Raw genomic sequence first — 27,911 nt, 5'->3', positions numbered from 1 at the left:
TTCCCAAGATTTGAAAATTTGGGTTGCATTTTTATTTCAAATTTAATCACATTGTAACTGAAGAATGAGGTTGTTATGTTATCCACTTACTCATATTAGTGAACTTGTCAAATCTCCTACCTTTCCTTAATTTTAGTGTCCCCAATCATAAAATAATAATTACTCTCTTTGTTTTTTAAAGTCTTGTGAGGTTATAGGGTACCTGGGTGGCTTAGTTGGTTAAGCGTCTGCCTTGGGCTCAGGTCATGATCCCAGGGTTCTGGGATCAAGCACTGTGATGGCTTCCTGCTCAGTGGGGAGTCTGCTTCTCCCTCCCTGTCTACCCACTCCCCTCTATTCTCATTCCCAATCATGAGGACCTTGTTTGCACAGATATGGATATTCCAGCTCACATGTTCAAACTCTGCCTACCCTTGTATCTCCTCTTGGGTTTCCCTCAGATTTAAGGGTGCTTAAAGTCGCTATACATCAGTCCTGAGGAGGAAGTTCACATTGGTTTGAACCTGGAGTTTGGACATTGGAGGAGGGAGTTCTAAGGTCGTGGGACCTGGAACACAGTTTTTCTAAGGAGAGGAGTTTGCAGGCTTGGATCAAGCAAGTCCCCTTTGCTCCCAAGGACTTCTTCCCCAGCAGGCTGGGCATGGCTAGAAGAGGGCCATAGTGGGACTTTTAAAAACACCTGGCCCAGGCCAAATTCCTGGTTGTGAAGGTTTAAGAGGGCATTGTTAGGTGTGAAGATTTGTTTAGAAATTTGAGATTGCAAATGAGTACTTGTTGGATCTAAATATCTTGTCCCTTACCTTACCTTAGCTACTGATTAGTAACCACTACATTAGTAGCCACTAATGACTGAGCCATCCAGGCACCCTTTCTGGGCCATTTTTTTTATCCTCTTGCCATTCTTGAATTCTTTTTTTTTTTTTTAAAGATTTTATTTATTTATTTGACAGAGATCACAAGTAGGCAGAGAGGCAGGCAGAGAGAGAGAGAGGAGGAAGCAAGCTCCCTGATGAGCAGAGAGCCTGATGCAGGGCTCGATCCCAGGACCCTGAGACCATGACCTGAGCCGAAAGCAGAGGCTTTAACCCACTGAGCCACCCACGCACCCCACCATTCTTGAATTCTTACCTCCTCCTTTTACACACCTATAGTCTAGAGTTTGTCAGTATAATCGTCACAATGCAAATACAATAAAAGAGCTTCTTTTTCTCTTTCTTCCTCCTCTGTTCTTTTGGTTCTCTCTCCTTCCTTCCCTGAATTAACTTTCCCTCTACTCTTGTGGCAGAGCACAAGTCAGTGTTTCTGAAGAAACACTCAGCACCAATTTGAACCATGATCACTACCTGCAAATTTTACTACTACTACTACTACTACTACTACTACTACTACTTCTTTTTGCCTTCCTCAGTCTTTTTTTAAAATTAAATTAAATTAAAATTTTTTCTGTGTTCCAAAATTCATTGTTTATGCACCACATTCTGTGTTCCATGCAATATGTGCCTCCATAATACCCACCACCAGGCTTTCCCCATCCCCACATCCCCCTGATGACAGGGGGGGTCCGTTCACTCATTGTGTTGGACAGCCATTTCATACATTTTCCTTTCCCATTAAACCTTCAGCACCTTCTCCCTTATATTCACTCTCAGTTGCTGACTTTGTTTCCTATTTCATTTAGAGGATGTAACGAGTCAGTCGAAAATTTACAGACGTTCCCTGCATCTATCTGTACCCACTTCTTGACTGTTCCTTTAGTTGAAATATCTTCCTCCCACCTCCTCAAGGACATTACCCCAGAGTTTCTTTGCATTTTATGTTACTGGATTAATAGCACATAGAGTTGCACTAATTTCTCCCATCATAAGCAACAAATAGCAGCAACAACCACATGTTGATCCCACATCACTCTCCATTTACCATTCATTACTCCCCTTTTTAGCAGAACTCCAAGAGTTGTGTGTTCTGTCTCTATTTGTCTTTCCATTATCTCTAATGATTCAGATTTGTGCTTCCATAACTCACCCAAAGCTTTTTCTCAGGGTCACTGGTGACATCTGTATTCCTAAATCTAGTGGTCATTTTTTGGTGCTCATCTTCCTTGATCTATCAGTAGGATTTGACACAATTTCTCACCTTCGTTCTTCTTCTTTTTTTTTTAACACTTTATTAATTATTTTTATCAACATATAATGTATTATTCGCCCAGGGGTATCTTGCCCAACTGTGAATCATCAGACTTGCACATTTCACAGCACTCACCATATCACATACCCTTCCCAGTGTCCATAACCCAGCCACTCTGTCCCTACCCACCCAAACCCCAGCAACCCTCAGTTTGTTTTGTGAGATTAAGAGTCTCTTATGGTTTGTGTCCCTCCCAATCCCATCTTGTTTCATTTTTTCCTTCCCTACCCCCCAAACCCTCCATCCTGCCTCTCAAATTCCTCATATCATAGAGATTTTATAATAATTATCTTTCTCTGATTGACTTATTTCACTCAGCGTAATACCCTCTAGTTCCATCCATGTTGCAAATGTCAAGATTTCATTTCCTTTGATGGCTGTGTAGTATTCCATTGTGTATATGTACCCCATCTTCTTTATCCATTCATCTGTTGATGGACAGCAATCACCCTACTGGGTATTTACCCTAAAGATTCAAATGTAGTGATCCGAAGGGGCACATCCCCTCGAATGTGCTGTTTATAGCAGCTCACTTTCCTTCTTAAAACACTTTATTCACTTGCCTTTCCGAACCTCACGCTTCTGTTTTTTTTCTCTTTTCTCACCTCTTGGACATGAGCTGCTTCTCATCCCCTGGATCACTAAACAATGGGGTATACCATGCCTTACCTTAACTTTCTCTAAAGACCTTATGGCTGCCCAACACTGTAAATATTTAACTTATTTATTCATTCAATCATTGGAATAAATGATTCATAATATTCATAATACTTTTTCAGAGAGTTCGTTTATTTATTTGACAGAGATTACAAGTAGACAGAGAGGCAGGCAGAGAGAGGGAGGGGGAAACAGGCTCCCCACTGAGCAGAGCGCCCGATGTGGAGCTCAATCCCAGGACCCTGAGATCATGACCTGAGCTAAAGGCAGAAGCTTTAATCCACTGAGCCACCCAGGTGCCCTCATAATAATTATATATTAGCAGTTTCCTCTAAACTACTATGTATTCTTCCTAAAGATGGATATTTTAGTCAGTTTTCTTCACCGCTATATTCCCAGCACATGGTAGGTGTTCAAAGAGTATTTGTTAAATGAATGAGTCTTAGCATCTTGCCCAACTGGAAAAACAAGTAGCTAAAAATTAATATTATGGAGAATCACAATTTTTTTCAGGTACACATTGTGACCTTTACTCAAACTCTAGCATCCTGAGTCTAGTCCTATCTCATGATTATTAATAAGAAAATTGGAATAGAGCTGGACTATCAGAATCAGAGGAGCTGAGCTAGACTAGTAGTCTAGTTCCTGGCCTACCATTAACTTAGCTGTGTGACCTTGAACAAGGAGTTTCACTTCCTCATCTATAAAATGCAGGTTGTGGGCTATATTATCTAAGGTCTTTCATAACCTCAGTAATTTAATATAGTGTAATTGTGGGAGTTGATGCCAATGCACTGAAGGAGGACAGAGAGTGCAGCAGATATAAAGATGGTTCTTGAAGTTTAAACTTGTCAAACGGGGAACACGGAGTTCTATTTTACCATATCTGATATGCCTCGGTAACTTAGGCCACTCAGCTTTGGATTTGTGGTCTGGATAGACACAGAGGAGAGGTGTAGAGATCCTGCTTGAATGATTATGATGTAGTTTGGAGAAAACTGATCAAAGAAGGAAGCCTAATAGGCTGAATAGGTGGTTTGGGCAGGTTGTTGAAGGAGCGTTTTAAAAGCCAGAGAGGGGCAGTTGTTTTTTTTATGATATTAAACTGGAATCTGCCCAAGATTTTTATTAGGGATACAAGGAAGGCACTGTATGAGAAAGAATACGAGAAAGATAGGTCCAACATGGATGTTATTAAGGAAGGGGAGATTGGAGTTAAGTAAGCCACATAAGAAGCTGCCATAGTAATTCCAAGAACCAAAAGGATTTGAATCTGTTTTTGCCTGGCAGCAGAGGAAATGGGGAAAGGGGAAGAATACCAGGATCTGGTAACTGATTAGATGTGGAGGAGTCAAGGGATCAGAAAATTAAGATGATTTTGGGTGTAGCAGAGTCACTAGGGTGGTTTCTATCACTATGTTAGGAATGATAGCAGGAGGAAAGGATCTTACATGAACAGATGGACTGCAGGTCAGGATTTAGAAATATTTCAGCATGGAGGTTTTCAAACTTCTTTCATTTTTTAAAATGAAATGTTATGTAAAGTGCCAGTATGTAAAAATACCCCCCCAAAATGAAGCTGATTCAGTTGGAGCAAGGGCAGAGGTGCATAGTAGATGCATAGTAGATGGGTCTGACATCTTGCTTTTATGGTCCATTCTCCAAGGGCTCTGATGAATATAGTCAGAAACCACTGAAGTTGATCATCGATGAGTGCTCTCTTAGATTGAATATTTGGTGATTTGAGAGTCTTTTGTATCCTGTGAATCTTCTGGGTGGCAACGTGTTCCTGTGTCTTCTTGCTTCCGTCGGCAAATATTTATTATTTCAGACTCTTGCCTAGGTTCTGGGGAATGATTCTAAAGAATGGAATACAAAAAAGCTATAGTCCTTCCTCTTTGGAACTTGTAAGTTTATAATAGAAAGCCATCATTTAAAAGATAATAAAAGATTGTCAAATAATTTTAAGTATATATAAAAGTGCTGCCGTAGAGAAGTACCTGTTGAGTTTCTAAGCTCTAGCCTAGTCACAGGGGTTTGGGGAGAGAGAGAGGGTCAAAGAGGACTTCCTTGGGGAAGCTGTAGTTGAGATTACCTAGAGATAAAGACAGAGAGGAGGTTGTATCTGAGGAAGAGAGAGAAGTTCTTTATGGGCAGGGCAGAAGGCTCCACGTGAGGTTAGAGGAGTGCAAGGTGAAACTGGAAATAAAGGTAAGTACCAAATCAATAATGTCATGCTAAAGATTCTAGGCTTTATTTTGAGAACTTTGGCGATCCTCTGAAAAGTTTTTTAGTGAGGGGTAACCTGACCTGATATACATTTCAAACAGACCAACCTGGCAGAGAATTGGTGTCACATTAGGGTGAGATGGAAATGGGAGTGAGGGGATTCACAGAAACTACCTTTGATACCGCAAGATGAGGTTCAGGTGCGATATGGTTAGTATGAATTCTGGGGGCTTTACTAGGGAACTGGAGATGACAACTGATTCCAGCTGTGTTCAGGAGGCCGACTTAAGAGGAATTGGTGATTAAACAAGCTACAGAATATAAAGGAGAGAACCTATATCAGAGATGACACCTCAGATTTTGATCTCAATAGTTGGTAAATGTAACTGCCACTTATTAACTTCATGGCCTGTATTTCCCTTTTTTTTTTTAACTTGTTTTTATTTTACCTTTACTTGTCAGTTTCTGTTCTGCGCCCTTCATGCCTCTGTTCATCACCGTCTATTCCACGACTTAAAATAACTATCTATTTTTGTATTTTAAATGAAACTGAAACCTTCTTCCAAAACCATGGTACAAAATCTCCTTCTTGGAGTCGGCCATCAGTAATCTCACACTTGATTAGCGTTACCTTTATAGTTTTTTGGTATTTTTGTATAATCTGTATCTTAACCATCATGTATTTGATGTTGCTTTGTAATTGTTCTCTAGCTGTTTTTATATGCAGGTACGTGTGCTCGCTTCGGCAGCACATATACTATATGCAGGTACGTGCATGAATAGAATGAACCCAATTTATGTTGTAATACCCTTCTGTGTTTTGAGTGTTTGCACGGGAAAATCAGAGTAAAAAGTTAAAATACCCGTTTGTTGTATTAATTCATTCTTCGGTACATCGGTACATTAAATGGAATTTTATATTTACAAATATTGCATTCTTTTGTTGAGAACCATTGATTGCCTGTTCTAGGTAAATACTCTAAATTTAATAGCAAAGATATTTTAAAATAGGGATTTTGACGGGAAGAGTGACGATAGTATGCGAGATTTTTTGAAGTTACCAATATATTAAGAAAGGCTTGTGGATAAAATTATTTAGGCAGTCTTCCTAAACTGGATTTCATTTGACTACTCATGAAAAAGATCATTGGTAGAAACCAATCCAATTAAGTTTCCATGGGCTTTATAAATGCTTCTGAATTTATTGTTAGGTAAATACTAATCCTTAATTTTTGCTATTATAGATTTTTGCATTTTAAATATATTTCATTGAAAAGTGCATAAGGCCTTTACTAATTTCCTTTCTTCTTTTTTCCTTTCTTTATCATTTTTGCTTAGAGTTATTTTTAATATACTCTAGATCTGAAATTTCTTTTAACTCATTTCCTCATTATATGAAATCTCAAGGAATATCATCAAGTCAGAGATTTCTATAATTTGTCATATTTTAATATTTCATATTTATTTTTAATTTATTATTATTGAGTAGGTCAAAAGTAAAGTGCAGTATTGAAAATTAATAGTATACATTTTGATGTCTGGTCTTGGAAACGTTGACTCTTTATTTTGGAAGATATATCCAAAGTGAAATTAAAAATTCACAATAAAAACTTGAGTTCACATTAATCTTAAAATGACAGAATATTTTCTTTATCCCATTTTAAGGAGTTGCATGAAGGTCAGTTAAAAGTAAGTGAAGTTTCAGAAACTTTGGAAATCACTGATGTACAATGTTGATTAGTTATGCATACTATACAGTTTTTCTAACATGTTAGCATAATTTGAAAATTTAAATGATTTTATGAGCATAACTAGTTGTAAATTGAATAAAACAAAAATAAAACTACAATATTTTAAAAACTAAGCACAAGACAGTTTGGTGAAGTTTAAGAACATGAATGTTTTAGTTGGAACAGATGTCAAAGACATATGATTTTAAAGGAAAATGAGGTCCACAGCTATCTGTTTGGAAATGTCTTTCAATTAGAGTGGCGTCCATGAAGGTTGGATTTGAATGAAGATTTGGCTAGAACTGTTTTATATCCTATTCTGTATTTCCTTTTGAATAAGAAATAGCATGTGTGAAATACATTTACTATAATCCATTCCATACTGCATAATAAAAATGCTGTGAGGAATGATTATGCACGGTATGAAATTATCCGGATTGTATGTTCTGTTCACTTTCAGCTAGCTGTTATTTTAAAGTTTATATAAATGTTATATTATAGGGTATGTTGATATATTCATTTATTTTTCAGAATGGGAATATGGAATAACTTACTTTCATTATAGATAATCACATTCCATTGATGGTATAACTCTTTCTGCATTTAACCAAACATTATTCACTGGAATAGAAATAAAATTACCTGGGTGAACAACACCCCAAGCAATTAGAAGTGAGTTCTTACTTTTTAAGTTGGAAAGTTGCTAAATGAGATTATTTACATTTATCAGTTCTTATATTAAACTCTAGACTGGCCTTTAGTTTTTTATGTTATTTATTGGTTTATTTTTTATGGAGGTGTAAATGACATACAGCATTAGTTTCAGCTGTATAACATAGTGATTTGAGGTCTTTGGTTTTTTAAAATGAGAATAATTAAAATTAAAAGTCTAACAGTTCACAGTAAAAGTAAAATAAGTGACATATTACCTATCTAAACTTAAATATTAAATTTCAATAAGTAAAATACAGTTTAATGTGTGTTTATATTACTTTTTAGGTTACTAATTATCAGAAAATATTTTTGTGCTTCATTTTAATATTAATTGTATTGAAATTCTCATATTGTTCCCATAAGGAAGTAGTATACATGTGACAAGTGTCACTGTGCACGTGTGATTATTTAATTCACATCAAGACTGTTCATACTTTAGGTAACCACTAACTTGATTCATTCCTTTCATTGTAGAAGATAACAAGATACAAACAGAACAGTCATTTGTTACAAGTAAAAAAATTTTACATAAGGCTTAAGATATTTATGTATGCTCATATAATAATCTTTTACATATTTGATCCAGACATTAAGTCTGTGAATGTCACTTTTTTTTTCAGATATAAAAAGTAACATTTCACTATAGTGCTTATAAGGGTAGACAGGAGCATGGACTTTAGAGACAAATTGTTTACCACTTAGTAACTGCATGACTTCAGGTGAGTTACTTAACCCTCTGAGCATTGTTTTCATCATCTATAAAGTTGAAGGTATTTTGAGCAATAGGTAAGTTAAATAAAATAAAGTACTTACTAATAGTAGCTTTCATATAATGAGTGATATTAGCATATAGTACGTGTGAGATTATTATACTAGTTGCCCTTCAGTATGCGATTTTAGAATCTTGGAAGTTTGTTAAGTTAAAAAAACAGTAAAAAAAAAAAACAGTCAATTTTGCCCGAAAAAAAAAGTCTGTTTTGCCAGACACTTTGATTGTGGGTTCATTTTTCATTAATGCATTAATTCATACTAATTTTCATGTAACATTGGCAGTTTGTCATTTAATATTGGTAATTTTTAGAAATTGACAATAAAATATACATAGTGATTACACAGACAATATTTTGTACAATAATACGATTAGAGAACAAATTTCTAGGGGCTCATATGGAGGCTTGTGACATCTGATTAAAACAGCACTCACTATGTTCACACGATGGGGTTTTATTAAATATTTGAATTGAATAGAAAGTATTATATAAATGTACTGCTACATAAATGATAAATGTGTTGTTGCTTATTAATTTTTAAAATTACAAATGTTTTATTTCCTCCCATCATTCTGTGTTCTGGTTTTCTCTTGCCTGTTATGTAGAGAAATTATTCTTATAGTCTGTGATTTGGTTTGCTGGAGTATATAGCGTTTGACTGAGTGCCTTCCCTTGCAGATGTCTATATGAATTGAAACTAGATTATGGTATTTAAGATACAAACTGACTGACTTTCCCTGGAACAGAAAAATTCTTGTTAGTTAAGCCACAGACTCACATAAATAAGGCTCTGGTCTTAAAGAAACATAATGTTTAACTGATCTTTGAAAAATCTTGAGTTCAAAGTCATGCATTGCAAAAAAGGAAAACATTTCTGAATTATGAATGCTTTTTGTACTGCAAACAGATAAAAGATATTCCTTTTAGGGTTAAAGACAGAAAAAATACCCATGGCAAAGCAGAAAATGTGTTATAGGTTTAACAGTGGTTTCAAGTAATGTGAAAAATTGTGCCACTGTGAAACTACTGAAGAATCATCATCTAACTATTGAATTACCTACAAATGTCAATCTTCAGTATTTGGTAGGGTCTGTTGCCTGACCATAATGTAGGAAAAATAGTCTATTGGATTACCAAGTATTTTGATATATACTGTGCTCCAAAACAAGTGACTTTTTTCACTGTAAGAAGCCCAGGAAATGATTTTCATGTGGTGAGGGAATAAATGTGCAAAAAATAATTTTTTTCATTAGATTATTTTAAGTGGTGCTGGACTCTGAAGATTCATGCTTTAATTCGTAATTCCTCAGATGACCAGAGTAGGTCTCAGGTTACGTTATTTGTACGTAACATATGTTTGTAATGGTATTGATGAAATAGTCTACAATTAAGCTGTTTTTGTTTTTTGGATTTTGTTTTCTGGAAAGGAAAATTAGACTTAACTCTGTATTAGAGGTATTTGTGAACTGTGGACACAATTTAATCCAACATAACAGCAGCATTCAAAATAGTTCTTTTTTTTTTAAACAGATATATTTTCCTATTTTTGGGTTAATAAATTTTAAAATATAAAATTGTATGTACTTCTAATTTTAAGGATCCTATATCTCTAGAGATGATAACAGAGTAGAGGTATAATTATTTTTTTTTTCTTAAGAGTTTAAAATGTTATAAAATAACACAAGTATTTGTAAAGGAAGTAACAGTACAGGAAATGAAGTGTTATAATCGGTCTGTTTGTAGCTATTTTCTTAAATTTTTCTATACCCTAAATCACATGATTTAGTCCCATGTTATTCAGAGCTTAAAATAGCAGATATGATTAGAAGTTAATGTGTCTACTACAAAGAATAGGTAACTGTTTAAATAACTGACATTAGTGTTCCAAATGGTGCACTTTCAGGTAGTGTGACTTAACCCACAGGAACTCAAGGACTGTGTATCGAATTAAAAAGTTATAGCTCTTCACATGGTCAAAAAATAGTCATGGTAGCTATAACAATTAGCTTAGAATCAAACTAAGTTTCCTCAGAATTTTAGTTATTTTGTAACTTAACCAAATAGAAATTCTTTTAAGTATCTCAGTGTTATTATAAATGACATATTGATTCATTGTTGTGGTGATTCCCAAATTCTGAAACTTGAATTTGTTTTCAGATGTGAAAATTTCAGCAAATGATCATAATATATTAGAGATGGATATTTTTTCTCTCCATATTTTATAGCTAATTATTTTTTAAAAAGTGCTTGAACCAGAAGCTATTTTAAATTATTAAGAGGAAACATTCTAGTTTTAAATTGCAAGCTTCGTATGTTCCAAAACCTGCTAATGTTTAATTCTTCTTTCCATCTTAGAACTTATGATTCTAGCAAATGAGATAAACATTTATACCTTTATTCTCTTTTTTCTATTGTTGAATACAGAAAGCCCACTCAATTTTGTGAAAGTGATCCTCTTTCAAATCAGAAAATTGCATCACTAAAATATATATTCCTAATTTGAAAAGCTGTTTTAAAAATGCTACTTTGTTTCTAGCTTTCATATTGATTAGACTACCTCTTATTTTAGGAAAATATGATTCAGTATCATTTTTATAATGGGCAGTTCAAAGCAGTGGAACTTTCAAATGATTTCTTGTTCAGACAAGATAAAAGTTGAGAACTTTGAGGAATTTTTATATAATTTCTAGAAATGTAGTAGTGCATTGGTATCAAGTTTGTATTATTTAAAAAGGTGTCAAAGTAGGAAGAAATTAAATCTGAATGCATATATAAGTTCACATTCTGATTAGATGCTAACTGTAGATAAGAAAAATATCTTTGTTTCTTAACTTATGATATGTAATTGGTGTTCTTGAGATTTTGCTTAGAAGTTAGATTCTCTTTCTTGTTTGTAAATTCAGAGGAAAGCAGTTATTTGACAAAAATCAGGTGCCTGTTATAAGACATGGGAAAAGACAACTGTTTACATTACATAAATAGGGCCTTAAAAATACAAAGCATAATAGTTTGATAGTCTTGACTCTCTTATTCTTTTCAGTAAACTAAAAAATACAACATAGCCAGTTAATTTTTCTGCAGGTACCCCAGAACTTTTGTTTCATTTAGTTTACCTACATTTTGTTACACTGGTTATTTTAATCTGAATTCTTCCTTAAATTATTTTTATTATTTATGAAAGCATATGTTATACTTATAAACTTTTCACCCAATCCAATAAGTGTATATTTAGTGAGTCTTTGAAAATGTTTATTAGTTAAGCATGCTTGGTAAAAATGCGTGTTAAGAAGAACCACCATGAAAAGCAGTAGCCGTTGAAAGTTCCTTAATAGTTTTATTCTCTTTTCCATTCATTTAAGTATTTAGGACATAATATGAAATAATAGTTCTTCAACTTTTGATTCATTCAGTTAAAAAAATCTCATTAAAAGCATCTGAAATGATTAAGTTTTCTTCTCTCCTTATCTAATCACTTGTTCAGTGTAGATTCGAGAACTTCATTGATTACAGCAGAAGATTAACAAGTAATCTTTGAGTCTTGCTAGCCCTAATACTTAAAAACCAGTTATAACATATAGCGGTAGTAATTTTAATGCAATCATAAGAAATAGAGTATTGAAGAATTATTCCTAATGATAAAACTTGTTTCTCCATTGTTGAGTTTATTGGTAAAAATTATTTCAACCTCTGTACCAGGATGTTTTTTCTTCTGCTTAGAAGCTGAGAATGTGTTATTTTAGAGAAACTGCATCAGGAAAGGGACACTAAATCCATGTTGTTCCTTTTTACATATTTTAGAAAACAGGGCTTTTTCTCTTTAAGTTTATAGCATCGCAGTAAATCAGTCTTCTCTGTGTTTCCCTGAGTCACTTTTCTATTCTCATCTTTTAGCAGTAGTTTTCACAATATTTTTATGGAACCAAATGCCTAATAATTGTAACACACACGTAACCTTTTGAGAAGTTATGAAAATACAATTCTTGTGCTTAATGATATCCAGAAAGCACAATCTGTAAAAAGATATTCTCTTTAGTCAATTTAAAATTAAACACTCTAATGCAAAAGGATATCTAAGGTGAAAGATGTTTGTGTAATGCTAAACATAACCAAAGAAACTGTGGTTTTAGCAAAGGTACTATTGCTCTATTTTATCAAGTGCCAGAAGTTGCATAATAAAAGTCTTTCAGTTAGTGAAAATATAAGTAAAAAAACATAAAAATACCACCCAGCTGGTAGAGATCTTCCTAATTTTTACCTGATTGTATTTCTGAAGAAATATGGCAGGGCTGTCATAAATTTTCAACATGAACTGCATTTTTGTTGCCAATTTCCATATCCTTTAAAAAGTGCTGAAGCGTGCATTTGCTATTTATGTTTGCAGTAGACTGAGTACACTTTTACTATTTGTGGTTTAGAAATTGGAAACAACCAAACAGTGGTGCTATGGTCTAAAAAAAATAAATTTTAAACAGCTGCGGGACAGTATTTTTAGAATGGTAGGAGCCCTCCTAAAGCAATATAACTACCCTCCACCCCCTTTAAAGATGGATTATGGTCACATATATAAAGTCAGGTTCCCAGTGTCTTTTATCTAAGATGGATTAAATAAGCAAAGTTACAAGTATGCTTTTGTTAGATGTGAGATATGCTTTTAGCCTCCCAAGCCTCCTATAGTAACCTCCCTTTGCTTATCTGCACATGTTACTATATGCCGGCTAGTGGGCATAATCGCTTGGTAGACTCTTTCATGGATCACAACTGTCATTATCCTTATTTTACAATTGAGGAAGTGGAGTCTTAAAGAGAAAAGAAGTAACTAAACCAGGGTCACAAAGTTTCTAAGGAGGAGACCTGAGCTTCAAATGAATACTCTAACCCTACACCCACCAATGAATTCAGGTGTTTTTCAGCATTTGCACAGGTCCCATTAAAAGGGGAAGGAATTCCTCATAGATGCCATTCTAACCTACAGCGTTTTGTGTTAAGGTTACTGAATTATTAATAAACATAATTATCTAGATAGCAACTTACTACTTGTTTAATCTGATGAATTTAAATCTAATGAAACTATGAAATCAAACAAATTTAAAAATTACAGACAAATGCATAATACCTATAGCAATTGAATTAATAATCTTAATTTAATGTGACAGACTTTATACACCTGAAAATAAATCCCCTTCCCCAGTGTGACTGTTATGGTGTAAGAGTTTGTTATGTCTTTCCAGTGGTTTGCAATCTTTTGTCACATCATGGTACAAGTACAAATGATAGTATTCAGTAGGCCATGGGATATAAAAGCACAAGTTGCTCCTGACAGGAGACAACAGGTCACAGAGACCCTGAATTCCCCCAAGCCCAGCTCGCCCCTTCACAGGCTGAGGGGACCGATATCTCTTCACCTGTACCCAGTTGGTGGCTTTTTCAAAGGGACTCAGGTTGGAAAGCTCTCATCATAGCTAATTTTTCCTTGTGATAACTCAGTTTCCCGTGACTTCATTCTAGTTATTAGGAAATCCGTGTATGGCATAGTTTGGCATTATTCGGCCATTTATTTGTGTATTCAGTTAGTATCACTCCTTGTTCCCTCTCCCTGACTTTCCATTATCCTGCCAGTGAATAGGCGCTGGCTGCCGATTCATTATTTTTTATTGACACAAAAATTTAATGCCAGAAATATTACAGAAAACTTGCGAATTCCCAGGAACTAGGTCCACAGTCTTTAATTTAGAGAAACTACTCTGGTATTTACAGGTCTTTTTACAGTAGTTTAAACATTTTAATACTCTATGTCCTTTATGACTTGGTGTCCTGGAAATATACATTTGCTAAATGAGTAGCCACCCTATTTTGGAGTAAAAATTGTTAAACAGCATGAGATTAGATGACTACTACTCAGGATGAGATTATGCTTAAATTTGTTTGATACAAGTCACTGGAGTAAAAAAAAAAATCACAGCAGATGCAATTTAACAAGTTTTCTACTGCAGCTGCTTTCTTTTTGTTGCTTACAACCATAGTATATTTTCTCTAGAACCAAAATATGTGTTCATAATAGCTTTGATGCCAGTTTGGCAAACAGATTTTAATTGTGTATATATGTGTGTATTTAAATAAAGTGTTTTTTGCTATTTTTTAAGCAAATGTATTGATAAAGACATTAGAAGATAAACATTTCACTTTAATAATTTAGTTACAGAGTTATGCATGACAGTTTTACTCTGCATTCTTTTTTTTTTGATGAAAAATAATTATTACCAATACAACAAGTAGTTGAGTAATTTACTTTAAAGTTGTAACTTTGTGATTTCATTTTAAATAAACAATTGGTTTATTAAAATAGGATATACATGTATACATAAAGACAAACAAATGATAGAGGTGTTTTCTTTCCCCCATACTGCTGACAGGACTTCGAAATACCATTCAGAGTGCTGATTTTTTTTTTCCTTGTCAAATAAGGGCTGTAAAACATGATTCTCCTGGAGAGAAGGGGCATGTGTGTAGTGGATACAGTGGAAAATATGGCTAATATCAGAATGTGGTTTACTTATTTAGAAGATGGAAGAATTGTGTTTATTATGTTTGTAATAAAAGCTACCAAATAAAAAAAAAAAAGCTACCAAATGTAAACTTCGACAGAATCTTTTTGGTTGTCAGGTCATGTCAGCGGTCAAATAGCAACACAGGCTGTATAAAGACCTGCTAATAATCACCAGGGATTGATTCTCCGTATGTAATTCATGGGTAAACTGATAAAGGAAGGTGAAAACCCTGATGGATAACCTGATATTTTAAAATTCCTGATGTGGAACTGTTATATGATCTATTCAATGTTTGTTTAAACAAAGATAATGTATATATATATATATATAGATAAAATAATTAGAATTTCTAAAGCTATGTGTTAGCTTAAGGAACTAAAAATAATTTGATGTTTGTCAGGGTCTTTTAGTTTGTCTGAGGGCTCATGTCAAGAATTCTGTGTGATAATCTGTGGGTTGAATTCCACATACAGGTTATGACATCCCGTGACCTACTGATAACAGCCTTTCTATGACAGCTTAATAGAAAGGCACTGTCTTACTCAGTTTTGTTCAATAAGCAAGAGCTCTTACTCTTTGCCAGGCCCTGGAACTATAAAGATGAATTTGATGCAGTGTCTTAATATTTAATTTGATATTAAGCTCTTGTTTTCCATGACATAATCTTGAAATATTAAGATATCTTTGATAAGAATGCTGAAGGTTCTTAGAGAAAAAAATCCATCTTAAACTTTAGAATTGCATTTTAAAACATCTTTATTTAGGACTTCAGGTTTTTCTGGTCATGGCCTATTTACAAACAATATATTTTATATTGAGGGCTAATGTGTATGCTTGTATGTAGTTCATGTGAATCCCAATAATTTACTCAGTTAAAAAGTCTGATTTCTGTTTGTTACAAAATGATGAGGTTTTTATCTCATTTGCAAATATTATAAATTGTAATTTAGACATTAGCTTCTTAATGTCCTTCTTGGTAAATAGTATGCTGTGTGTGTGTGTGTGTGTGTGTGTGTGTGTGTGTATTTAGAAAAAGGCAGGGACAGAAGAGAAGGAAAAGAAAGAATCCAGCAACCATGCTGTCACAGTTCCTTCTGGTCTTCATAAAGTACAAGATACTTCATTTGTACTCTTCAAGAAACAGCCTGTAATTTTGCTTTAGGAATGCTTCATAAAACACTTCTTAAATAAAACTTTCCCATTGTAATACTGTCATCAGTAGCTTGCACTGTTTTTTATACCATATATACCCGAACAATCTCTCTATAGGGAAAATTAAGACTTTTTAAGAAAATTTTAAAAAATTTTAAAGATTTTATTAGAGAGAGCACACAAGGCAGGGTACGGGCTGGGGGTGGGGCAGAGGGAGAGGGAGAAGCAGACTCGCTGCTCAGCAGGGAACCCTATGTGGGGCTCAGTTCCAGGATCATGACCTGAGCCAAAGACAGACGCTTAATTGACTGAGCCAGCCATTCAGGCACCCATAAATTAAGGCATTTACTGGGAAATAAGAATTTTGAATGGTGAAGGATTTCTCCCATTTTTCAACTAAAGACCACTTCATTGCATTTTTTAACCTACTTAATTACTTATTACCCTTTGACCCCTTCACCCTTCCACCTCCTGCCTTGGCAACCAGCAGTCTGTTCTCTAAATCTAGGAGCTTGTTTGTTGTTGTTGTTAGATAGATTTTTTAAAAGATTCTACATGTAAGAGCATGTTTTCTTTGTCTGACATTTAATATAATGCCTTCATGGTCCATCCATATCATTGTAGATGGCAGGATTTCATTTTTTTATTATGACTGAATAAGATTCCATCAAATATATATAGCACATATTCTTTAGCCATTCATTTATTGATGGCCACTTAGGATTTTTCCTTATATAGGCTATTGTAAATAGTACTACACAGTGACAGGGGAGTATACACACACACACACACACACACACACAGACACACACACACACATATTTTTATAAAGTCCTTTCACTTTCTTCAGATAACTATCCAGAAATGAAATAGTTGAATCGTATTTCTATTTTTTATTTCTTGAAGTACATCCATACTGTTTTTCATGGTAGTCATACCAGAATACATTCCTATCAGCAGTGCATAAGGATTTTCTTTTCTCCACATCCTTGCCATCGTTTGCTATTTCTTATCTTTTTGATACTAGCTATTCTGACTGATGCCGTTCACATTTACCTGGTGGTTAATGATGTTGAATGTTTTTAGTGTACCTGTTGACCATCTGTATGTTTTTGAAAAAATGCCTATTCAGATCTGTCCCTTTTTTAATTAGATTACTTTGCTATTGAGAATATAAATACACACACACACACACACACACACACACATATATAAGTTCTTTATATATGTTGGATATTAACCCTCTAACAGATATATGATTTGCAAATATTTTCTCCCTTTTGGAAGGTTACCTTTTCATTTTGTTGAAGGTTTCCTTTGCTGTGTGGAAGTTTTATAGTTTGATATAGTCCTACTTGTTTATTTTTGCTTTTGGCGTTTTTGCTTTTGGTGTCCTATATGGCCTATGTCAAAGAATTTACTGCTTTTGTTTTTATCCAGGAGTTTTATGATTTCAGGTTTTATATTCAGGTCTTTAATCTATTTTGATTTCATGTTTGTGTATGGTGTACCACAGTGGTCCAGTTTCATTCTTTTGCATGTAACTGTCCAGTTTTCCTAACACCATTTATTGAAGAGATTGGAATTTCCTCATTGTATATTCTTGGCTCCTTTTTGTTCATTGACCATGTATGCATGGGTTTCTTTCTGGGCTGTTTTGTTCCACTGATCTCTGTGTCTGTTTTTGTGCTAATATCATACTGTTTTAATTATTTTAGCTTTATAATATAATTGGAAGTCAGGGAGCATGATGCTTCCAGCTTTGTTCTTCTTTTTCAAGATTGCTTTGGCTATTTGGGGTCTTTTTTAGTTCCATACAAATTTCAGGATTGCTTGTTCTCTTTCTGTGAAAAATGGCATTGGAATTTTGGTAGGGATTGTACTGAATCTACAGATTGCTTTAGGTGATATGGACATATTAACAGTATTTTTCAGTCCCTGAGCATGGAATAGCTCTTTATTTATTTGTGTTTTCTTCCATTTCTTTCCTTAATGTCTTGCAGTTTTCATTATATATATATCTTTAATTTCCTTGGTTAAATTTATTTCTAGGTATTTTGCTTTATTCAATTGTAAATGAGATTCTTCTTAATTTCTCTAATAGTTTGTTATTAGTTCATAGAACAGATTTTTGTGTATTGATTTTGTATTCTACAACATTACTGAGTTTGTTTATTCTAATAGTGTTTTGATTGAGTCATTTTAGGGTTTTTATCCTAAATCACATGCAAATGGTGGAAGTTTTACTTCCTCCTTTCCAATTTGGATGCATTTTATTTCTTTAATTCTGCTTGGTCTGGCTAAAACTTCCAATACTATGTTGAATAAAAGTGACAAGAGTGGGCATCCTTGTCTCATTCCTGATCTTCGAGGAAAAGCTTTCAGCTTTTCACAATTGAGTATGATATTATCTGTGGGCTTGTCCTATATGGCTTTTATTATGTTGAGGTGATTCTCTCCATATAGCTTTGTTGAGAGTTTTTATCATAAATCAGTGTTGAATTTTGTGAAATGCTTTTTCTGCATCTTCTGAGATGATTATATGCTTTTTAATCCTTCATTTATTAGTGGGGTATATCACATTGATTTACTGATGTTGAACTATCCTTGCATCCCTGGAGAAAAATTCCATTGATCCAGGTATATAATTCTTTTAATGTACTGTTGAATTCAGTTTGCTCTTGTTTGGTTGGATTTTTTTTTTTTTTTTGCATCTATGTTTATTAGGGTTAGTGACCTGTTATTTTCCTTTCTTGTAGTGTCCTTGTCTGGTTTTGGAATTGGTAATGCTGTTTTGTATAATGATTTTGGAAGATTTTCTCCTATTTTTTTGGAAGACTTGGTGAAAGACTGGTATTAATTCTTTGAATTTTTGGTAGAATTCACCAGTGAAACCATGTGGTCTAGGGCTTTTGTGTGTTTGGAGTTTTTTATTACTGATTAGACCTCCTAACTAATTTTTGGTTTGTTTAGATTTTCCATTTCTTCATGATTTAATCCTGGTAAGATATATGTTTCTATGAATTTATTTATTTCTCTGTATTGTCCAATTTGTTGTCATATCATTGTTCTTAGCTGTCTTTTATGATGTTTTGTATTTCTGATTAGTTGTAACATTTCTTTCATTTTTTATTTTATTTATTTTAGTACTTTTTAAAGGGTGGATCTAGCTAAGGTTTTTCAATTTTGTGTATCTTTTCAAAGAACTGTCTTTTAGTTGCATTGATCTTTTGTATTGTCTTTTTAAACTTTTAATTTCTTTCTGCTCCAAATTTTATTTCCTTCCTCTTACTATGATTTTGTTTGTTCCCTTTTAGATCCTTGAGTTGTAGAGTTGGCTTGTTTATTTGAGACTTTTCTTGTTTGTTGAAATAGGTACTTATTGCTGTGAACTTCCTTCCTAGGCTTGCTTTTGTTGACTTGCATAAATGTGGTATGTTCCATTTCCGTTTTCATATGTCTCAGGATACTTTTAAAATTTCTCTCATAATTTCTTTTCAGACCCACTGATTTTTCAGTAGCATGTTTAATCTCCATACATTTGTGAATTTTTCAGTTTTCTTCATGTAATTGATTTCTGGTTTTATACCACTGTGGCCTGAAATGATGCTTGATAATATTTCAGTCCTCTTAAATTTATTAAACCTTGTTTTGTGTCCTAATGTATGATTTATCCTGAGAATGTTCCATGTGCAATTGAGAGTATGTATTATGTTGCTTTTGGATAGAATGTTCTGCAGAAATCTGTTAAGCCCTTCTGGTCTAATGTGTCATTTAAGGTTGCCGTTCCCTTATTGATTTTCTTTCTGGATGATCTATTCATTAATTATGTGGGGTATTAAAGTTCTCTACTATTATTATATTGGTATCAATTTCTTTCTTGAGGCTTGTTAATATTTGATTTATATATTTAGGTGCATAATTATTTATAATTGGTATATCCTTCTGTGGGGTTGACCCCTTTATCTTTATGTAGTGCCCTTCTTTATTTCTAACTACAATATTTGTTTTTAAAGTCAGTTTTATCTGATAGAAGTATAGCTTGCTTTTGTTTCCATTTGCATGGGACATTTTTTCCCATCCCTTCACTTTCAGTCTGTATGTCTTTATATCTAAAGTAAGTCTCTTGTGAGAAGTGTACAGATGGGTCTTACTATTTTACCCACTCAGCCATATTAGGGACCAATGTAAAATATTTTTATATGGAAATGTATGTATGTTATTTGGAGGGGGGTGTCTCTGAATTGACATAAGAACTTTAAAAGAGCAATACTTGTTTCTAGCTACACACATACCTAAAATGATATTTCATTGTTTTAAATTGATAATTATAGTACCTTAATGAATTATAACATGCAGTGTTTGAAAACACCATCAAAGCAGTTTTTATGGAATCCTATCAGCATTATTTTTGTTCTGGTTTCTATAGTAAGTACTGCCATCAGGTCTAGAATGTTTGAGCTGATCACAACAAAAAGTTTTTATTATAGTTTAAAGAATGAAAGAATGGGATACATGTTCTTAAATACCTACATTACTTGTCTCTGCATATATTTTTGGATACTAAAAGTCTGAGGGTTTTGTTTTTTTTTTAAACCTTAAACCTTAAGGGATTTTGTATTTCTGACTTAATATGTTGTCACTAAGTTTCTGCAGTAGAGATCTAACTTATGTGATGTGATGGGTCATAACAACTTATTAAGTTATATCTTTTATTCTCAGGGATCACCATTTTGCTCTGATTAGAAATTTTAAGTCACAAAACTAATGAATGAGTTTTGCATTTTTGTGTGATAAAAGCTCATAAAATGTGCAAAAATATTTCTTTCCTGAGACCTAAGATTAAGAACACTTATTTGAAGAGTTGTAGTTTAATAAACTAAATGAGAAACTAAAGAAATTACCTAATTTTCACTATTGTTAGATTGACTTATTTGAAATACAGTTAAAAATACCCCTTTAAAAAATAAAATTAATTCTCAAATAAATTTTTTAAAAAAGATTTTATTTATTTATTTATTTGACAGACAGAGATCACAAGTAGGCAGAGAGGCAGGCAGAGAGAGAGGAGGAAGCAGGCTCCCTGCTGAGCAGAGAGTCTGATGTGGGGCTCCATCCCAGAACCCTGAGATCATGACCTGAGCTGAAGGCAGAGGCTTAACCCACTGAGCCACCCAGGCGCCCCAATTCTCAAATAAATTTAAAATTATTCTTTAAATAACTGAAGCTCATAGGATCTCAACTCTGTTTTCTCAAAGTACATAATTCTTATGTTTAGCCAGATTTTTGCTTTTCAATTTTGTTTTGTTATGTGAGAGATATTTTTCATTTTGTTATTTTATTTTCTATTTGTTATAAACCTTGATTGTTTTTCCCCACAAAGTTAGTATCAGAGTGAGAATCTATAATGCCAGAATGAGAGTCTTGACTTCTCCTTTCATCAGAAGACTAATAGAATTTAAATAAACTGAGAGTTCCAATGAAATATCTACAAACATTATTAGAAATATCTTGGGAAGAGCAATTACTAAGAAATATACAGGTATATAGAGACTGGGAGTATGCAGTAAGAGTGAACTTACTTCTGTGTAATAGATTTCCTGTGAATTAATGCCGCTCTTGGACATAATAGTCTCTCTATCAGGTTTCTCAGTAAAATAAGTGAATATGAGGTAAATTTGGTGCCATAAATTAATACAGTAGGTGTATTAATATTTTTTACTGTCATGACCTGAACTATTTCAGGCAGGGACACTGGAAGTTCTGAGATAATATCCTCTTTGTTTCTTCTGGAGTACATGACATACCTATTTAAAAATTGTTCTTACTATGCAATTTGTGATACAGTAAAAATAATACATTCATAAAATTTGAATGTAGATTACATTTTCCTCTTAAGATGCCAAATTTTTTTTTTTTAAGATTTTATTTATTTGACAGACAGAGATCACAAGTAGGCAGAGAGGCAGGCAGAGAGAGGGAAGCAGCCTCACTGCTGAGCAGAGAGCCCGTTATGGGGCTCGATCCTAGGACCTTGGGAGCCTGGGACCGTGACCTGAGCTGAAAGCAGAGGCTTTAACCCACTGAGCCACCCAGGTGCCCCAAGATGCCTAATTTTTAAAAAGATTTTGTTCATTTATTTGACAAAGAAAGAGAGCTTGAGCATGCACATGAGTGAGGTGAGGGGAGGGGTATAGTGTCATGATGGGATTCAAGCAGATTCCCAGCTGAGCCTGGAGCCAGAGCCCCACTCGGTACTTTATCTCTGGACCCTGAGATTATGACCTGAACCAAAATCAAGAGTCAGATGCTTAACCAATTGAGCCATGCAGATGCCCCTTCCTAATTTTTAAATTTAATTCTGTTGTTAGAAAATGTATAGTTTTTAGGGGTACCTGGTTGCTTAGTTGGTTAATCATCTGACTGTTGATTTTGGCACAGGTCACAATCTCAGGCTCCTGGGACTGAGCCCTGAGTCTGGCTCTGCACTCAGTGGGGCATCTGTTTAGGATTCTTTCTTTTCCTCTCCCTCTGGCCCTCCCATTTGCTCACTTTATCTTTCTTTCTAAAATAAATAGACCTTTTAATAAAATAAAATTTATAGTTTTTATTTTTTAATTTAAATTCAATTAGCCTTGGATCATGGATATTGGGGAAGGTATGTGATATGATGAGTGTTGTGAAGTGTAAACCTGGCGACTCTCAGACCTGTACCCCTGGGGCTAATAATACATTATATGTTAATAAAAATAAATAAATTCAATTAGCCAACACATTATTTGTTTTTGATGTAGTGTTCAGTGATTTATTAGTTGTGTAGAATAGTCTTTATTTTTAAGAGCAGTTTTAGGCTTAATCAAAAGTGGAGCTGAAAGTGTAGAGGGTTCTTCTGTACGCCTTCTACCACTACTGCTTCACCTTCCTTTTCAGTTATTTTATTTATTTATTTTTTAAAGATTTTATTTATTTATTTGACTGAGAGAGAGAGAGATCACAAGTAGGTGGAGAGGCAGACAGAGAGAGAGAGAGGAGGAAGCAGTCTCCCCACTGAGCAGAGAGCCTGATGCAGGGCTCCATCCCAGGACCCTGGGATCATGACCTGAGCCGAAGGCAGAGGCTCTAACCCACTGAGCCACCCAGGCATCCCTTCCTTTTCAGTTATAATTGATGAGTTAGTATTGATAAAATATTTATTATTGACATTGTACATTGGGGGTTCACTGTTGGTCTTGTAAATTGTTTGGATTTGGATAAATGTGTAATGACACATATCTACCATTTTGTTATCCTACAGAGTAGTTTCACTGCCCTAACAATCTTCTCTGCCTTCATACCTTCTCTCCCTGTGATCCCCTGGCAATCACTGACCTTTTAACTATTTCCATAGTTTTATCTTTTCCAAAATGTCACGTAGTTGGAATTCTCTAATGTGTGGTCATTTCAGACTGGCTTTGTTTTTTACTTAATAAGATGCATCAAAGTTTCTTCCATGTCTTTTTATGGCTTGATAGCTCATGGGGTTAATAAAACAATAAGTTGAATCATATTCCATTATCTGGTTAGACCAGTTTGTTTAATCACTTATTGAACTTCGTTGCTTTCAAGTTTTGGCAGTTAGTGAATAAAGCTTCTGTAAACATTTGTGTGCAGCTTTTTGTGTATGTATAGCTATTCAGCTCACTGGTTTAAATAGCAAGAAATGTGATTGCTAGATCATATGGTAAGAGTATGTTTAGTTTTGTGAGAAAATGGTCAGTTGTTTTCCAGGGTGGCATCATTTTGCATCTCCACCATCATGATTGAGAATTTTCATTGCTCTATATCTGCACCAGCATTTGGCATTGTCAGGTATACTGTATTTTGGCCATTCTAATGGGTGTATAGTGGTATCCTGTTCTTTTAATTTGTAGTTACTTGATGAAATACAGTGTGGAGCATCTTCTCATATGCTTACTTGCCATCTGAATGTCTTCTTTGGTGAGATTTCTGTTCAGACTGTTTTTGCATAGTTTTTAATTGAGTTTATTTTCTTACTGTTGAGTTTTGGGAGTTCTTTGTATATTTTATTTTATTTAGCAGTCCTTTATCAGGTATGTGTTTCGCAGAGATTTTCATCCAGTCTGTGGCTTGTTTCTTCATTGTCTTAGAACATTCATTTAAAAAAAGAATTTTCCCTCAAAAATAAAACCAAAACAAAAATCCTACCCTTATAGACTATACAAATTTTTCAAATCTCTGTTTCATTTTGACCTAAAGGATCTACTCTTAATTTACTGAGAATGACCCAAGAAAGTCTTCCACTACCTAGTTAAGTAGTGGAGTATTATTTCACAAAGGTCAGCACAAAGAATTGTCCTGTGTAAGGATTTTAAATATGTAAAATCATTCATCAAAGTTTAATGTCAGGTTTGAAAGTACAGGGCTTTTGCTGTGTCTTGCCTTGCATTGAACCCATTGATTTCTGTGAGCTGATTAGAATCGCTCATCATAATTTGCACTTCTAATAGTGTCTTTCAAACTATATTTCATGGAATCTAAATATTTTTTAAGATGTATACTGATTTTTATGCACTGATTTTAATTTCTCTGTCACTTAGTCACAAGAGTTTGGAAATATTTCATACTTTTTTCCCCACCCCTTGGAGATTTGCAATGTATATTAAAGCTTTCAAAACACATTTTTATTATAAAGAAACATATTACTTGTTTATTGCAGTGGTCCCAGAAAACTTTAACGATGGAACCTTTTCTTTTAGAACATCTATTACAAGTTTTACAATGCCATGGTGTAGAATAGTAGTGGAGAAAATGATGCCTTAAATCTGCATGCCCTGGGGAATTCCCTTGGCCAACTGACACAGGGAAGATACGAAGCTAAATGTTTAATTTTCACTATGACTATAAAGGGATTTTTCTGTGATAACTTTTTAAATATGTTTCCAATTCTCTACTTATTAAAAGTGGCCAGTTGTGTTACATAGAGCTTGTGACATCAAGGACCAAGGTTATTACTTAATGGCTTTCCAATCAAAATAAAACCATTTGCTCTTGTGTATAAAAAGAGTCCCAATCTTGAGGGTTTTGATTTGTCTTACAAATAAATTCTTCTGGAAGGAGTATTGTTTTCTTTGGTGGTGAGGACTTCCTCTTTGAGTTTTATAAGATTTGACCAGTGAAAATGTCTTTGGGTGGTCTTTTGGCCTGGGGATTGATATAGAAATCTTGGTTACCTTTTCTGATAAATAGCGACTGTAGTTCTCTTATTCAAATCTCATCCTGTGATTTCCTCTGTGATCTGACCAAACGATTAGGATTGGCATATGAACTTTTCTGAGGCTTGCTTTTTTAAAAGGGAAACATGTTTCCTTGAAATCTTGGATTATGAGAACCGTAACATTTTTCATTAGTTGAACTGAAATGAACCTGAAATATATTCACATAATTTTTTTTTTAATTTTAGAGACTGATATTTCAAAGATTTTGTTTCTCATTGAAGAACCTGAACCCTTAATGCCAAGTTATGATATATGACTTGCATTTCACGTATGAAATCTTTTGTTTTTCTCAGTTTACTAATTTGAGTATGTTAATATTGTGGTACTAAGCAGTATTTTATTGTAGTCATGTTTGCATGTATTTTGCACTAACACTGTAAGCTGCTCTAGTGTGTCTTCTCATTTTATTCTCTTTGGCTTCTAATATCCAACCTTTCATATTGTGTACACATTTTGTATCTTATGGATCTGATAAGATAAATATTCTGGTTAATAAAGACTTATGTATTGAATATCAAACGTTCAAAGAACTGCAGTACAGTATTTTTTGCAGTACAGGACATTTTTTGTTAACCTTTAAACACACTCTGTCATCCACAATATTTTTTTAAGAAAGCATTTTAGAAGGCTTGCTTTTCTTTATTGTTTTGGTTTAGAACGTCAAAGGTGTTTTCTAGGTGTTCACTTCATGGATAAAGCAAGAACTTTGGTGTCAGATATACCTGGCTTTAAATCTTGGTGTTTATTCATTCTGTGATTGTGGACAGATTGCTTTTCTTTTCTGGACTCTTAGTTTCCTCCATTTATCAATTTATCTATAAATTGGGGAAAATACTTAAGCATCATCATTTTATTGACAGTTATTAAATATTTCCATGTATGAAGATATATTCTAAGTACTTTATATTAATCCACTTAATTTTCATAATAATCTTCTGAGGCATAGTGGTATTACATTTCATTAAACAAATGAGGAAATTGACACATTAGGAGGTAAGACATTTTTGAACTACTGAGTTTCATGATTAGCACTTTATAGTATCTCAAAACATGTTAATGCCCTTTCTTCTCTTTCTCTTATAGGGTTTTTGTGTTTGAATTATATATATATATATAATATATATGAAATGGCAAGGAATAAAAGAAGAGTATCTTCCTTTGTCTTAACAACAATTAAAATGTTTATGCTTTTGAAACTTTCAGATTAAGTTTCTACCTAGTGTTCTTTGCATTCCCTTAATATACTTACTCTCTTTCTTTGAATATTTGTTTTGGCTGTGTAGTTTTTCAGTATATATTAATTATTTGCTTCATTATTTTCAAATTATAGGAGATAGTTAAGGATGGTTTATAACTGATTGGCTTTTTAAAATTGTTATTTCTTAAAATTAATGGAGGAAATGGAGCAAACTATTTATTTCAAACTCTTATAACGAAGAATGGGTATTACCGTGTAAGAGTTTTCAGTGATAGAGTAATTATCTGGAGGATTTTATTTTCCATCTCAATGTATTTAACATTCTATTTTATAACTTTGTAATTCCCTATTTCTGAGACTACTGTTACTACAGATTTAAATCTTTCATTTGATAAAGAAAAACTGGGACATGGGCTGCAAACATGGCAGCACTGAAGGATTCTGAAATACCTCCCTCTCACAGACTCAGTAAATATACAGCTATACACAGAGCAATTACCTTTCTGAAAGAAATCCAGAAACTAGCTTCATAACTCTTGTATTTTAGATGAATGAGGAAATACCCATGCTGAAATGGTACTCATCTAAAGGATGACTGTGATCATCCCAAGGGAACAAGGTAGGCGGCAGACACCTCCCTTGCCCTCTCCCTGTAGTCTGCTCTAAGTCACTGGCATCTTTCTGGAAGGATCTTATAGACACACTTGACACTCAAGCTTTTGCCATGATGCCAGAGGGCTGTGTCTCCAGATTACCTGGATCTGATATCCAGTGGGGCATGCATTCAGGCCCTACAGACTGTAGCAACAAAATTTTTTTTTTTTAAGATTTTATTTATTTGAGAGAGAAAGAGAGAGAGAGAGAGCACAAGCTGGTGGGAGGGGCAGAGGGAGAAGCAGACTCCCTGCTGATTGGGGAGCCTGACATAGGGCTGGATCAATCCCAGGACCCTGAATTCATGATTTGGGCTAAAGGCAGCCAGTTAACTGACTGAGGCACTAGGTGTTGGGGGAAAAAACAAACAAACAAAAAACTGGCAATAAAGAATAATCTACCCATCCAAGTTATCCTTCACAATTGAAGGAGAAATGGAGTTTTTCAGACTAGCAAAAGCTGAAGGAGTGCATCATTACTAAACTGACCTTATAAGAAATGTTGAAGAGTGGTCTTCAGTCTGGAATGAAAGAATGCTAATTAGTAACAGGAAAACATATGAAACTATAAAAGTACTAGTAAAGGTAAATATTTAATTTAATTCAGAATATTTTAATGTTGTAATGGTGGTAATAAAGTACTCTATCCCTAGCTTGAAGGTTAAGACAGTATAAAATATAAAATATAACCATAATGACAATATTTTGTTACTGGATACACCAAGTAAATTGTGACATCAAAAATACAAATTATGATGGAGAGAGTATAAAAATGTAGAGATTTTGTATGCATTTGAAATTAAG

The 27,911-nt window shown here is 34.0% G+C and overlaps 1 protein-coding gene across 5 annotated transcripts in view; it reads left to right on the top strand.

The window, feature by feature from the left end:
- SUPT3H (SPT3 homolog, SAGA and STAGA complex component) overlaps nucleotides 1-27,911 on the top strand; it is a 560,284-nt gene that overhangs the window by 137,572 nt on the left and 394,801 nt on the right. Inside the window, exon 1 of one of the 5 annotated variants that reach the window (XM_045071048.1) lies at nucleotides 23,709-23,829. The exons of the other annotated variants lie outside the window; for them this stretch is intronic. Coding sequence (XP_044926983.1) covers nucleotides 23,777-23,829 — 53 coding nt within the window. The 5' untranslated portion in view covers nucleotides 23,709-23,776. Of the gene's footprint in view, nucleotides 1-23,708; nucleotides 23,830-27,911 lie in introns of those variants that run through there. 5 annotated transcript variants of the gene reach the window in all.

This window comes from Mustela putorius, unplaced genomic scaffold, assembly GCF_011764305.1.
Source record: "Mustela putorius furo isolate JIRA1106 unplaced genomic scaffold, ASM1176430v1.1 tig00003983_pilon_pilon_pilon, whole genome shotgun sequence".
NCBI classification, from domain to species: Eukaryota; Metazoa; Chordata; class Mammalia; order Carnivora; family Mustelidae; genus Mustela; species Mustela putorius.
This window is presented reverse-complemented; position numbering and strand designations above follow the sequence as displayed.